General features: G+C 54.9%; 1 protein-coding gene across 1 annotated transcript in view; it reads left to right on the forward strand.

The window, feature by feature from the left end:
• WIZ (WIZ zinc finger) overlaps positions 1–15,400 on the forward strand; it is a 63,015-nt gene that overhangs the window by 32,976 nt on the left and 14,639 nt on the right. Inside the window, 23 exon segments of the mRNA XM_063181862.1 lie at positions 5,395–5,561; positions 7,310–7,368; positions 7,781–7,827; positions 8,138–8,198; positions 8,251–8,273; positions 8,460–8,506; positions 8,730–8,751; positions 8,818–8,877; positions 9,022–9,045; positions 9,142–9,189; positions 9,423–9,440; positions 9,556–9,618; positions 9,861–9,920; positions 10,218–10,280; positions 10,354–10,414; positions 10,524–10,546; positions 10,953–11,012; positions 11,618–11,677; positions 11,730–11,789; positions 11,847–11,894; positions 11,897–11,967; positions 11,969–12,060; positions 12,062–12,309. Of these exon segments, the coding sequence (XP_063037932.1) occupies positions 5,395–5,561; positions 7,310–7,368; positions 7,781–7,827; positions 8,138–8,198; positions 8,251–8,273; positions 8,460–8,506; positions 8,730–8,751; positions 8,818–8,877; positions 9,022–9,045; positions 9,142–9,189; positions 9,423–9,440; positions 9,556–9,618; positions 9,861–9,920; positions 10,218–10,280; positions 10,354–10,414; positions 10,524–10,546; positions 10,953–11,012; positions 11,618–11,677; positions 11,730–11,789; positions 11,847–11,894; positions 11,897–11,967; positions 11,969–12,060; positions 12,062–12,309 (1,485 nt within the window).

Genomic DNA, 15,400 nt, shown 5'->3' on the forward strand with positions numbered 1-15,400 from the left:
CATCCCTGTCCCCACCCCTGTCCTGCTCCCTGCTGGGATTTGTCACCTCTCTGTGTCCCCTCCCTGCTGGGAGATGCCACCACCCCTGTCCTGTCCCCTCCCCTTTAGGATCTGTCCCCACCCCTGTCCTGCCCCCTTAGGGACCTGTCACCTCTCAGTGTGCCCTCCCCTTGGGGACCTGTCACCTCTCAGTGTCCCCTCCCTTCTCGAGGTGCCACCATCCCTGTCCCCTCCCTGCTGTCACCTCTTCGTGTCCCCTCCCTGCTGTCACCTCTCAGTGTCCCCTCCCCTCAGGGACCTGTCACCTCTCGGTGTCCCCTCCCTGCTGTCACCTCTCAGTGTCCCCTCTCTGCTGTCACCTCTCCATGTCCCCTCCCCCTGGGGACCTGTCACCTCTCAGTGTCCCCTCCCTTCTCGAGGTGCCACCATCCCTGTCCCCTCCCTGCTGTCACCTCTCAGTGTCCCCTCAGGGACCTGTCACCTCTCAGTGTCCCCTCCCTGCTGTCACCTCCTGTGTCCCCTCCCCTCAGGGACCTGGCGCCGTCCCTGTCCTCAGATCCCACCTGGGACCCCTGAAATTCCACCTGGAACCCCCAAATCCCACCTGGACCCCCCCAGATTCCACCTGGACCCCCCCAAATCCCACCTGGAACCCCCCAAATTCCACCTGGAACCCCCAAATTCCACCTGGAACCCCCCAAATTCCGCCTGGAACCCCCCAAATTCTACCTGGACCCCCCAAATTCCGCCTGGAACCCCCCAAATTCTACCTGGACCCCCCAAATTCCGCCTGGAACCCCCCAAATTCTACCTGGACCCCCCAAATTCCACCTGGAACCCCCCAAATCCCACCTGGACCCCCCCAGATTCCACCTGGACCCCCCAAATCCCACCTGGAACCCCCCAAATTCCACCTGGACCCCCCCAAATCCCACCTGGAACCCCCCAAATCCCACCTGGACCCCCCCAAATCCCACCTGGAACCCCCCAAATCCCACCTGGAACCCCCAAATTCCACCTGGAACCCCCCAAATTCCACCTGGAACCCCCCAAATTCCACCTGGAACCCCCAAATTCCACCTGGAACCCCCCAAATTCCACCTGGACCCCCCCAAATCCCACCTGGAACCCCCAAATTCCACCTGGACCCCCCAAATTCCACCTGGACCCCCCCAAATTCCGCCTGGAACCCCCCAAATTCCACCTGGAACCCCCAAATCCCACCTGGACCCCCCCAAATTCCACCTGGAACCCCCCAAATTCCACCTTTAGCTCCCCAAATTCCACCTGGAACCCCCAAATTCCACCTGGAACCCCCCAAATTCCACCTGGACCCCCAAATCCCACCTGGAACCCCCCAAATTCCACCTGGAACCCCCAAATCCCACCTGGACCCCCCAAATTCCACCTGGAACCCCCCAAATCCCACCTGGAACCCCCCAAATTCCGCCTGGAACCCCCCAAATCCCACCTGGGACCCCTGAAATTCCACCTGGAACCCCCAAATTCCACCTGGAACCCCCCAAATTCCACCTGGAACCCCCAAATTCCACCTGGAACCCCCAAATTCCGTCTGGAACCCCCCAAATTCCGCCTGGACCCCCCAAATTCCACCTGGAACCCCCCAAACCCCCTCAGGACCCCCCCACATCCCACCTGGACCCCCCCAAACCCTCTCAGGACCCCCCAAACCCCTCTGGAACCCCCAAATTCCCTCTAGGCCACCCCCAAACCCCCTCTGGACCCCCCAAACCTCCTCTGAACCCCCTCAGGACCCCCCCAAAATTCCCTTTGGACCCCTCCAAACCCCCTCAAGAACCCCCACATCCCACCTGGACCCCCCCAAACCCTCTCAGGACCCCCCCATACCCCCTCAAGACCCCCCAAATTCCCTCTAGACCCCCCCCAAATCCCCCAAACCCCCTCAGGACCCCCCAAATCCCCTCAGGACTCCCCCAAATCCCCCCTTTAACTCCCCAAATCCCACCTGGACCCCCTCAAACCCCCTCAGGACCCCCCCAAATTCCTTCTGGAGCCCCCAAATTCCTTCAAGACCCCCCAAATCCTCTCAGGACCCCCCCAAATCCCCCCTTTAACTCCCCAAACCCCCTCAGGACCCCCCCAAATTCCCTCTGGAGCCCCAAATTCCTTCAAGACCCCCCAAATCCTCTCAGGAACCCCCCAAATCCCCTCAGGACCCCCCAAATCCCCCCTTTAACTCCCCAAATCCCACCTGGACCCCCTCAAATCCCACCTGGACCCCCCAAACTCCCTCAGGACTCCCCCAGATCCTCTCAGGAACCCCCCAAATCCCCCCTTTAACTCCCCAAATCCCACCTGGACCCCCCAAACCCCCTCTGGACCCCCCAAACCTCCTCTGAACCCCCTCAGGACCCCCCCAAAATCCCCCCTTTAACTCCCCAAACCCCCTCAGGACCCCCCCAAACCCCCTCAGGACCCCTCCAAATTCCCTCTGGAGCCCCCAAATTCCTTCAAGACCCCCCCAAATCCTCTCAGGAACCCCCCAAACCCCCTCAGGATCCCCCCAAATCCCCCCTTTAACTCCCCAAATCCCACCTGGACCCCCCCAAATCCCACTTGGACTCCCCAGACCTCCTCTAGACCCCCCTAAATCCCCTCAGGACCCCCCAAACCCCCTCAGGACACCCCCAAACCCCCTCAAGACCCCCCCAAATCCTCTCAGGAACCCCCCAAACCCCCTCAAGAATCGCCACATCCCACTTGGACCCCCCCACACCCCCTCAGGACCCCCCCAAATTCCCCCTTTAACTCCCCAGATCCCACCTGGATCCCCCCAAACCCCCTCAGGACCCCCTGAAACCCCTCAGGACCCCCCAAACCCCCTCAGGACCCCCCAAATTCCCTCTAGACCGCCCCCAAATCCCCCAAACCCCCTCAGGACCCCCCAAACCCCCTCAGGACCCCCCCGAACCCCCTCGGGACCCCCGACACCCCCACAGGACCCCCCCAAATCCCCCTTTAACTCCCCAAATCCCACCTGGACCCCCCCAAACACCCTCAGGACCCCCCAAACCCCCTCAGGACCCCCCAAGTTCCCTCTAGACCACCCCCAAATCCCCCCAAACCCCCTCAGGACCCCCCAAATCCCCCCTTTAACTCCCCAAATCCCACCTGGATCCCCCCAAACCCCCTCTGGACCCCCCAAATTCCCTCAGGACCCCCCCAAATCCCCCCTTTAACTCCCCAAATCCCACCTGGACCCCCCCAAATCCCCTCAGGACCCCCCAAACCCCTCTGGAACCCCCCAAATTCCCTCTAGACCACCCCCAAATCCCCCCAAACCCCCTCTGGACCCCCCAAACCTCCTCTGAACCCCCTCAGGACCCCCCCAAAATCCCCCCTTTAACTCCCCAAACCCCCTCAGGACCCCCCCAAACCCCCTCAGGACCCCCCCAAATTCCCTCTGGAGCCCCCAAATTCCTTCAAGACCCCCCCAAATCCTCTCAGGAACCCCCCAAATCCCCTCAGGACCCCCCAAATCCCACAGGAACCCCCCAAATCCCTCAGGACCCCCCAAATCCCCCCTTTAACTCCCCAAATCCCACCTGGACCCCCTCAAATCCCACCTGGACCCCCCAAACTCCCTCAGGACTCCCCCAGATCCTCTCAGGAAGCCCCCAAACCCCCTCAGGACCCCCTCAAATCCCCCCTTTAACCTCCCAAATCCCACCTGGACCCCCCCAAATCCCACTTGGACTCCCCAGACCTCCTCTAGACCCCCCTAAATCCTCTCAGCCCCCCAAACCCCCTCAGGACACCCCCAAACCCCCTCAAGACCCCCCCAAATCCTCTCAGGAACCCCCCAAACCCCCTCAAGAATCCCCACATCCCACTTGGACCCCCCCACACCCCTTCAGGAACCCCCAAATTCCCCCCTTTAACTCCCCAGATCCCACCTGGATCCCCCCAAACCCCCTCAGGACCCCCTGAAACCCCTCAGGACCCCCCAAACCCCCCTCAGGACCCCCCAAATTCCCTCTAGACCGCCCCCAAATCCCCCCAAACCCCCTCTGGATCCCCTCAAACCCCCTCAGGACCCCCCCGAACCCCCCTCGGGACCCCCGACACCCCCACAGGACCCCCCAAAATCCCCCCTTTAACTCCCCAAATCCCACCTGGACCCCCCCCAAATCCCCTCAAGAACGCCCACATCCCACCTGGAACCCCCCAAACCCCTTTAGGACCCCCACAAACCCCCTCAGGACCCCCCAAACCCCCTCAGGACCCCCCCCACACCCCTCTCAGGACCCCCCCACACCCCTCTGGACCCCCCAAATTCCCTCAGGACACCCCCAAATCCCCTCAAACCCCCTCAGGACCCCCCCAAATCCCCCCTTTAACTCCCCAAATCCCACCTGGACCCCCCCCCAAACACCCTCAGGACCCCCCAAACCCCCTCAGGACCCCCCAAATTCCCTCTAGACCACCCCAAATCCCCCCAAACCCCCTTCAGGACCCCCTAAATCCCCCCTTTAACTCCCCAAATCCCACCTGGATCCCCCCAAACCCCCTCTGGACCCCCCCACACCCCTCTGGACCCCCCAAATTCCCTCAGGACCCCCCCCAAATCCCCCTTTAACTCCCCAAATCCCACCTGGATCCCCCCCAACCCCCCTCAGGACCCTCCCAAACCCCCTCAGGTCCCCCCCCAAATTCCCTCTAGACCCCCCCCAAATCCCCACCAAAACCGCCCTGGACCCCCCCAAATCCCCTCAGGACACCCCCAAACCCCCTCAGGATCCTCCCACACCCCCTCAGGACCCCCCAAATTCCCTCTAGACCACCCCCCAATCCCCTCAAACCCCCTCAGGACCCCCCCAAACCCCCTCAGGAACCCCTCAAACCCCCTCAGGACCCCCCCGAACCCCCTCAGGACCCCCCAAAATCCCCCCTTTAACTCCCCAAATCCCACCTGGATCCCCCCAAACCCCCTCAGGACCCCTCAAACCCCCTCAGGACCCCCCAAACCCCCTCAGGACCCCCCCCACACCCTCTCAGGACCCCCCCACACCCCCTCTGGACCCCCCAAATTCCCTCAGGACACCCCCAAATCCCCTCAAACCCCCTCAGGACCCCCCCAAATCCCCCCTTTAACTCCCCAAACCCCACCTGGATCCCCCCAACCCCCCACTCAGGACCCCCCAAACCCCCTCAGGACCCCCCCCACACCCCCTCAGGACCCCCCAAACCCCCTCAGGACCCCCCACACCCCCCTCAGGACCCCCCAAACCCCCTCAGGACTCCCCCACACCCCCCTCAGGACCCCCCAAAATCCCCTCAGGACCCCCCCGAAACCCCCTCAGGACCCCCCCCCCAGCTCTGCCCCCGCTGACCCCCGGCCTCTCGCCGCAGTTCTGGCTCCCGACGAGGACGAGTTGGTGGCCATGGAGGTGTCGTCCCCTCCCGCCATGGGCAAGAAAATGCCCGGGGCCGGCGCTGGAGCCGCCCCCGCCCCGCCTGGGGCCCAAGCTGAGCCCGGAGCCCCCCGGCAGCAAGGCCGACGCCCCAGGACAACAAAGGTCAGCGTTTGCCCCAATTTCCCCTGCTTTTCCCCGGTTTTTCCCTGAATTTTCCCGGATTTTCCCCAGTTTTCCCCGGTTTTCCCTGAATTTTCCCTGATTTCCCCCGAGTTTTCCTGAATTTTCCCTGATTTTCCCCAGTTTTTCCCGGATTTTCCCCGGTTTTTCCTGATTTTTCCCTGATTTCCCCCGAGTTTTCCCTGAATTTTCCCTGATTTTCCCCAGTTTTCCCGGATTTCCCCTGATTTTCCCCGGTTTTCCTGGATTTCCCCTGAATTTTCCCTGATTTTCCCCATTTCCCTGAATTTTCCCTGATTTTCTCGGGTTTTCCCCGATTTCCCCCGAGTTTTCACGAATTTTTCCCCGGTTTTCCCTGATTTTCCACGGTTTTCCCTGGTTTTCCCGAATTTTCCCTGAATTTCCCCAGTTTTCCCTGATTTTCCCTGGTATCCCCAAATTTTCCCTCATTTCCCCTGAGTTTTCCCAAATTTTTCCCGGTTTTCCCTGAATTTTCCCTGATTTTCCCCAGTTTTCCTGGATTTCCCCTGAGTTTTCCCTGATTTTCCCGGTTTTCCCTGAATTTTCTCCGGTTTTCCCCCGAGTTTTCCCCTGAATTTTCCCTGATTTTCCCAGTTTTCCCGGATTTTCCTCGGTTTTTTCCTGATTTTCCCTGATTTTACCAGGTTTTCCTGGATTTCCCCCGAGTTTTCCCTGAATTTTCCCTGATTTTCCCTGAATTTCCCCCGAATTTTCCCTGAATTTTCCCTGATTTTCAGTGAATTTTCCCTGATTTTCCCCCAGTTTCCCCTGAGTTTTCCCTGATTTTGCCTGATTTTCCCCGGTTTTCCCTGAATTTTCCCCGGTTTTCCCCAATTTCCCCCGAGTTTTCCCTGAATTTTCCCTGATTTTCCCCAGTTTTCCCGGATTTTCCCCGGTTTTTCCTGATTTTCCCTGATTTTACCAGGTTTTCCGGATTTCCCCCCGAGTTTTCCCTGAATTTTCCCTGATTTTCCCTGAATTTCCCCCGAGTTTTCCCTGGATTTTCCTGGTTTTCCCCGAATTTCCATGTTTTTCCTGGCTTTTCCCCATTTTTCCTGAGTTTCCCCGAGTTTTCCCTGAATTTCCCCTGATTTTCCCCGGTTTTCCCGGATTTCCCCAGAGTTTTCTCTGAATTTTCCTGGATTTCCCCTGAATTTTCCCTGATTTTCCCCGGTTTTCCCCCGAGTTTTCTCTGAATTTTCCTGGTTTTCCCTGAATTTTCCCTGATTTTCCCTGGTTTTCCTGGATTTCCCCTGAGTTTTCCCTGAATTTTCCCTGATTTTCCCCCGTTTTCCCAAATTTTTCCCTGATTTTCCCCGGCTTTCCCGGATTTGCCCCAAGTTTTCCCTGGATTTTCCCTGGTTTTCCCCCGGTTTTCCCGGATTTTCCAGGATTTTCCTGTTTTTCCCCTGATTTTCCCGGTATTTTTCCCGCATTTTCCAGGATTTTCCCCGGATTTTCCCCATGTTTTACCCTAATTTTCCACGTTTTTCCCGCATTTTCCGAATGAACCGATCCCAAGAGATTTTTAACCCTTAATTTCCCATTTTAACCCCTAATTTCCCATTTTAACCCCTAATTTCCCGTTTTTTCCCCCATATTTTCCAGCCCCCAGCCTGACCACGTGCGAGGGACTTGATCCCAAATGATTTTTAATTTCTGATTTTCTCATTTTCCCCATTTTTCCTCCCATATTTTGTAGCCCCCAGCCTGACGACGTGCGAGGCGTGCGGCGCCCGTTCCGATCCATAACCGGGACTGTGGTGGAGTTGTTTCCAAATGATTTTTAACCCCTAATTTCCCATTTAACCCCTAATTTCCCGTTTTTTCCCCATATTTTCCAGCCCCCAGCCTGACCACGTGCGAGGCGTGCGGCGCCCGTTTCCAATCCCATAACCGGGACTGTGTTGGGAGTTGTTTCCAAATGATTTTTAACCCCTGATTTCCCGTTTCTCCCCCTCATATTTTCCAGCCCCCAGCCTGACGACAGCGCGAGGTGTGCGGGACCTGATCCCAAATGATTTTAACCCTAATTTCCCATTTTCCTCCCATTTTTTCCAGCCTCCAGCCTGACCACGTGCGAGGTGTGCGGCGCCTGCTTCCAGTCCCAAATCCCCTTCTGACACTGAATTTATCTCAAATTTTCCCATTTTTTCACCTTTTTTTCCTCCATTTTGCAGCCTCCAGCCTGACCACGTGCGAGGCGTGCGGCGCCTGCTCCTATCCCGTAACTTTGTCTGTGTGGGGACTTGATCCCGAATGATTTTTAATTTCTGATTTTCTCATTTTCCCCATTTTTCCTCCCATATTTTCCAGCCTCCAGCCTGACCACCTGTCAGGTGTGCGGTGCCTGCTTCCAGTCCCAAATCCCCTTCCGTGCCTGTATTCTGACACTGAATTTATCTCAAATTTCCCATTTTTTCACCTTTTTTTCCTCCATTTTCCAGCCCCCAGCCTGACCACGTGCGAGGTGTGCGGGACCTGCTCCCAAATGATTTTTAACCCCTAATTTCCCATTTTTCTCCCATTTTTTCCAGCCTCCAGCCTGACCACGTGCGAGGTGTGCGGCGCCTGCTCCGATCCCATAACCGGGACTGTGTTGGAGTTGTTTCCAAATGATTTTTAATCCCCGATTTCCCTTTTTTTCCAGCCTCCAGCCTGACGACGTGCGAGGTGTGCGGGACCTGATCCCAAATGATTTTGAACCCCTAATTTCCCATTTTCCTCCCATTTTTTCCAGCCTCCAGCCTGACCACGTGCGAGGTGTGCGGCGCCTGCTTCCAGTCCCAAATCCCCTTCTGACACTGAATTTATCCTCAAATTTTCCATTTTTTCACCTTTTTTTCCTCCATTTTGCAGCCTCCAGCCTGACCACGTGCGAGGCGTGCGGCGCCTGCTCCTATCCCGTAACTTTGTCTGTGTGGGGACTTGATCCCGAATGATTTTTAATTTCTGATTTTCTCATTTTCCCCATTTTTCCTCCCATATTTTCCAGCCTCCAGCCTGACCACCTGTCAGGTGTGCGGTGCCTGCTTCCAGTCCCAAATCCCCTTCCGTGCCTGTATTCTGACACTGAATTTATCTCAAATTTTCCCATTTTTTCACCTTTTTTTCCTCCATTTTCCTCAGCCCCAGCCTGACCACGTGCGAGGTGTGCGGGACCTGCTCCCAAATGATTTTTAACCCCTAATTTCCCATTTTCTCCCATTTTTTCCAGCCTCCAGCCTGACCACGTGCGAGGTGTGCGGCGCCCTGCTCCGATCCCATAACCGGGACTGTGTTGGAGTTGTTTCCAAATGATTTTTAATCCCCGATTTCCCTTTTTTTCCAGCCTCCAGCCTGACGACGTGCGAGGTGTGCGGGACCTGATCCCAAATGATTTTGAACCCCTAATTTCCCATTTTCCTCCCATTTTTTCCAGCCTCCAGCCTGACCCACGTGCGAGGTGTGCGGCGCCTGCTTCCAGTCCCAAATCCCCTTCTGACACTGAATTTATCTCAAATTTTCCCATTTTTTCACCTTTTTTTCCTCCATTTTCCAGCCTCCAGCCTGACGAGCGCCTGCTCGGATTCTGCGCTAGGGCTGTGTGGTGGGAGTTGGTCATGAGGGATTTTTAACCCCTATTTTTCTATTTTTCCCCCCGTTTTTTCCAGCCTCCAGCCTGACCACGTGCGAGGCATGCGGCGCCTGCTCCAATCCCATAACTTTGTCTGTGTGGGGACTTGATCCTGAATGATTTTTAATTTCTGATTTTCTCATTTTCCCCATTTTTCCAAATGATTTTTAACCCCTAATTTCCCGTTTTTCCCCCCTATTTTCCAGCCCCCACCCTGACCACATGTGAGGTGTGCGGTGCCTGCTTCCAGTCCCAAATCCCCTTCCGTGCCTGTATTCTGACACTGAATTTATCTCAAATTTTCCCATTTTTTTCACCTTTTTTTCCTCCATTTTCCAGCCTCCAGCCTGACCATGTGCGAGGCGTGCGGCACCTGCTCGGATTCTGCGCTAGGGCTGTGTGGTGGGAGTTGGTCATGAGGGATCATGAAGGATTTTTAACCCCTATTTTTCTATTTTTCCCCCATTTTTTCCAGCCTCCAGCCTGACCACGTGCGAGGCGTGCGGCGCCTGCTCCTATCCCATAACTTTGTCTGTGTGGGGACTTGATCCTGAATGATTTTTAATTTCTGATTTTCTCATTTTCCCCATTTTTCCAAATGATTTTTAACCCCTAATTTCCCGTTTTTCCCCCCTATTTTCCAGCCTCCAGCCTGACCACGTGCGAGGCGTGCGGCGCCCTGCTCCTATCCCATAACCGGGACTGTGTTGGAGTTGTTTCCAAATGATTTTTAACCCCTAATTTCCCGTTTTTTCCAGCCTCCAGCCTGACCACGTGCGAGGCGTGCGGCGCCTGCTCCTATCCCAATCCCAGGATTGTGGGAGAGGAACTTGGGACCTGATCCCAAATGATTTTTAACCCCTAATTTCCCATTTTTTCCAGCCTCCAGCCTGACCACGTGCGAGGTGTGCGGCGCCTGCTCCCAGTCCCAAATCCCCTTCTGACACTGAATTTATCTCAAATTTTCCCATTTTTTCACCTTTTTTTCCTCCATTTTCCAGCCTCCAGCCTGACCACGTGCGAGGCGTGCGGCACCTGCTCGGATTCTGCGCTAGGGCTGTGTGGTGGGAGTTGGTCATGAGGGATCATGAAGGATTTTTAACCCCTATTTTTCTATTTTTCCCCCGTTTTTTCCAGCCTCCAGCCTGACCACGTGCGAGGCGTGCGGCGCCTGCTCCTATCCCGTAACTTTGTCTGTGTGGGGACTTGATCCTGAATGATTTTTAATTTCTGATTTTCTCATTTTCCCCATTTTTCCAAATGATTTTTAACCCCTAATTTCCCGTTTTTCCCCCCCTATTTTCCAGCCTCCAGCCTGACCACCTGTCAGGTGTGCGGTGCCTGCTCCCAGTCCCAAATCCCCTTCCGTGCCTGTATTCTGACACTGAATTTATCTCAAATTTTCCCATTTTTTCTCACCTTTTTTCCCCCCATATTTTCCAGCCTCCAGCCTGACCACGTGCGAGGTGTGCGCACCTGCTCGGATTCTGCGCTAGGGCTGTGTGGTGGGAGTTGGTCATGAGGGATCATGAAGGATTTTTAACCCCTATTTTTCTATTTTTCCACCATTTTTCCCAGCCTCCAGCCTGACCACGTGCGAGGCGTGCGGCGCCTGCTCCAATCCCATAACTTTGTCTGTGTGGGGACTTGATCCTGAATGATTTTTAATTTCTGATTTTCTCATTTTCCCCATTTTTCCAAATGATTTTTAACCCCCAATTTCCCATTTTTTCCAGCCCCCAGCCTGACCACGTGCGAGGCGTGCGGCGCCTGCCCTGATCCCGAACTGGGGCTCGGTAGGACCTGATCCCAAATGATCTTTAACCCTGATTTCCCATTTTTCCCAGCCTCCAGCCTGACCACGTGCGAGGTGTGCGGGACCTGATCCCAAATGATTTTTAACCCCTAATTTCCATTTTTTCCAGCCTCCAGCCTGACCACGTGCGAGGCGTGCGGCGCCCGTTCCAATCCTATAACCGGGACTGTGGTGGAGTTGTTTCCAAATGATTTTTAACCCCCGATTTCCCGTTTTTTCCCAGCCTCCAGCCTGACCACGTGCGAGGTGTGTGGGACCTGATCCCAAATGATTTTTAACCACTAATTTCCCGTTTTTCCCCCATTTTTTCCAGCCCCCAGCCTGACGACGTGCGAGGTGTGCGGCGCCCGTTCCAATCCCATAACCGGGACTGTGGTGGAGTTGTTTCCAAATGATTTTTAACCCCCGATTTCCCGTTTTTTTCCAGCCTCCAGCCTGACCACGTGCGAGGCATGCGGCGCCTGCTCCAATCCCATAACTTTGTCTGTGTGGGGACTTGATCCTGAATGATTTTTAATTTCTGATTTTCTCATTTTCCCCATTTTTCCAAATGATTTTTAACCCCCAATTTCCCATTTTTCCCAGCCTCCAGCCTGACCACCCATGAGGTGTGCGGCGCCTGCTCTGATCCCGAACTGGGGCTGGGTAGGACCTGATCCCAAATGATTTTTAACCCCTGATTTCCCATTTTTTCCAGCCTCCAGCCTGACGACGTGCGAGGCGTGCGGCGCCTGCTCTGATCCCGAACTGGGGCTGAGTAGGACCTGATCCCAAATGATTTTTAACCACTACCCTGATTCCCGTTTATTCCCAGCCTCCAGCCTGACCACGTGCGAGGCGTGCGGCGCCTGCTTCGAGACGCGCAGGGCCTCTCGAGCCACGCCCGCTCCCACCTGCGCCAGCTGGGCGTGGCCGAGTCCGAGAGCTCGGGCGCGCCCCATCGATCTCCTCTACGAGCTCGTGCGCCACAAGCCCAAGGCCGAGGGCCCCGCGCTGGCCAAGAAATCGGCGGGCGGCTCCCCCAAGGAGCCGGGGGGCGCCGCGGCCGCCGCTGCTGCTGCTGCCCAAGCCCGAGGGCTCCCTCAGCAAGGCCATCAAATCCCCGCCGGGCTTCGCCAAGGCCCTGGGCCGGCCGGGCTCGCCCGGGCTCCGGAAGGTTCCGGCGCCGCTGCCGGGCTCGCCCAAGGGCGGCGAGGAGAAGGGGGCGAAGCTGGCGCTGAGCCCGCTGCCCGCCGAGGCCAAGTGGGCGCCCGACGACGACGGGCCCCTCAACCTTAGTGAGTGATCAGAGCTTTAATGGGGTTTTATTGGGGTTTTATTGGGGTTTAATTGAGTTTTATTGGGTTTTATTGGGGTTTAATGGGGTTTTATTGGGGTTTAATTGAGTTTTATTGGGTTTTATTGGAGTTTAATTGAGTTTTATTGGGGTTTAATTGAGTTTTATTGGGTTTTATTGGGGTTTAATGGGGTTTCATTGGGGTGTAATGGGCCCTGAGGAGGAGAAGGGGGCGAAGCTGGCGCTGAGCCCCGCTGCCCGCCGAGGCCAAGTGGGCGCCCGACGACGACGGGCCCCTCAACCTCAGTGAGTGATCAGAGCTTTAATGGGGTTTTATTGGGGTTTTATTGGGGTTTAATTGAGTTTTATTGGGTTTAATGGGGTGTAATGGGCACTGAGGAGAAGGGGGCGAAGCTGGCGCTGAGCCCGCTGCCCGCCGAGGCCAAATGGGGCGCCCGACGACGACGGGCCCCTCAACCTCAGTGAGTGATCAGGGGTTTTATTGGGGTGTAATGGGGATTTAATTGAGTTTTATTGGGTTTAATGGGGTTTTATTGGGGTTTAATGGGGTTTTATTGGGGTGTAATGGGCACTGAGGAGAAGGGCACTGAGCCCGCTGCCCGCCGAGGCCAAGTGGGCGCCCGACGACGACGGGCCCCTCAACCTCAGTGAGTGCCAAGGGGTTCTTCTGGGGTTTATTGGGATTTTTATTGAGTTTGATTGGGTTTTATTGGGGTTTAATGGGGTTTTATTGGGGTTTTATTGGGTTTTGGTTGGGGTTTAATGGGGTTTTATTGGGGTGTAATGGGCACTGAGGAGGAGAAGGGGGCGAAGCTGGGCACTGAGCCCGCTGCCCGCCGAGGCCAAGTGGGCGCCGACGATGATGGGTCAGTGAGTTATCAGAGATTTAATGGGGATTATTGGGGTTTAATTGAGTTTTTATTGGGTTTTATTGGAGTTTAAAGGGGTTTTATTGGGGTGTAATGGGCACTGAGGAGAAGGGGGCGAAGCTGGCGCTGAGCCCGCTGCCCGCCGAGGCCAAGTGGGCGCCCGATGATGACGGGCCCCTCAACCTCAGTGAGTGATCAGGGGTTTTATTGGGGTGTAATGGGGATTTAATTGGGGTTTATTGGGGTTTAATTGAGTTTTATTGGGTTTTATTGGGGTTTAATGGGGTTTTATTGTGGTGTAATGGGCACTGAGGAGAAGGGCGCTGAGCCCGCTGCCCGCCGAGGCCAAGTGGGCGCCCGACGATGACGGGCCCCTCAACCTCAGTGAGTGATCAGGGGTTTTATTGGGGTGTAATGGGGATTTAATTGGGGTTTATTGGGTTTAATTGAGTTTTATTGGGTTTTATTGGGGTTTAATGGGGTTTTATTGGGGTTTAATGGGGTTTTATTGGCGGTGTAATGGGCACTGAGGAGAAGGGCGCTGAGCCCGCTGCCCGCCGAGGCCAAGTGGGCGCCCGACGACGACGGGCCCCTCAACCTCAGTGAGTGATCAGAGCTTTAATGGGGTTTTATTGGGGTTTTATTGGGGTTTAATTGAGTTTTATTGGGTTTTATTGGAGTTTAATGGGGTTTTATTGGGGTGTAATGGGCACTGAGGAGAAGGGGGCGAAGCTGGCACTGAGCCCGCTGCCCGCCGAGGCCAAGTGGGCGCCCGACGACGACGGGCCCCTCAACCTCAGTGAGTGCCAAGGGGTTCTACTGGCGTTTATTGGGATTTTTATTGAGTTTGATTGGGTTTTATTGGGGTTTAATTGAGTTTTATTGGGTTTTATTGGGGTTTAATGGGGTTTCATTGGGGTGTAATGGGCACTGAGGAGGAGAAGGGGGCGAAGCTGGCGCTGAGCCCTATGCCCGCCGAGGCCAAATGGGCGCCCGACGACGACGGGTCAGTGAGTTATCAGAGATTTAATGGGGTTTTATTGGGGTTTAATTGAGTTGTATTGGGTTTTATTGGAGTTTAATGGGGTTTTATTGGGGTGTAATGGAGTTTTATTGGGGTTTAATGGGGTTTTATTGGGGTGTAATGGGCACTGAGGAGGAGAAGGGGGCGAAGCTGGCGCTGAGCCCGCTGCCCGCTGAGGCCAAGTGGGCGCCCGATGATGACGGGCCCCTCAACCTCAGTGAGTGATCAGGGGTTTTATTGGGGTGTAATGGGGATTTAATTGAGTTTTATTGGGGTTTAATTGAGTTTTTATTGGGTTTTATTGGGGTTTAATGGGGTTTTATTGGGGTGTAATGGGCACTGAGGAGAAGGGCGCTGAGCCCGCTGTCCGCCGAGGCCAAAGGGCGCCCGACGACGACGGGCCCCTCAACCTCAGTGAGTGATCAAGGGTTTTATTGGGGTGTAATGGGATTTAATTGGGGTTTAATGGGGTTTTATTGGGGTTTAATTGAGTTTTATTGGGTTTTATTGGGGTTTAATGGGGATTTATTGGGGTTTTATTGGGGTTTAATGGGGTTTTATTGGGCTTTTGGCACCCCAGTCGGCACCCGATGAGGACGGGCCCCTCAACTTCAGTGAGTGATGAGGAGTTTTGGAGCAGTTAATTGGGATATAATTGGGTTTTACTGGGGTTTGATTGGGTTTGATTGGGGTTTAATGGGGTTTAATAGGGTTTTAATTGAGTTTTACTGGAGTTCAGTGGGGTTGAATGGGGTTTAGTGGGGTGTAATGGGGTTTTAATTGGAGTTTATTGGGGTTTAATGGGGTTTGGTTGGGGTTTGATGCAGTGCAGTGAGGTATAATGGGGTTTAGTGGGTTTTATTGGGTTATAATGGGGTGTAATGGGGTTTTATTGGGGTGTAATGGGGTTTTATTGGCATTTAATGGGGATTTAATTGGGTTTTATTGGGGTTTGATTGGGTTTTATTGGGGTTTGATGGGGTTCTAATTGGGTTTTATTGGGGTTTTGTTGGGTTTTGTCGGGATTTAATGGGGTTTAGTGGGGTGTAATGGGGTTTTTACTGGGTTTTATTGGGATTTAGTGGGGTGTAATGGGGTTTTTACTGGGTTTTATTGGATTTAGTGGGGTTTAGTGGGGTGTAATGGGATTTTACTGAGTTTTATTGGGGTTTAATGTG

The sequence above is a fragment of the Melospiza melodia genome, assembly GCF_035770615.1.
Source record: "Melospiza melodia melodia isolate bMelMel2 chromosome 17 unlocalized genomic scaffold, bMelMel2.pri SUPER_17_unloc_1, whole genome shotgun sequence".
NCBI classification, from domain to species: domain Eukaryota; kingdom Metazoa; phylum Chordata; class Aves; order Passeriformes; family Passerellidae; genus Melospiza; species Melospiza melodia.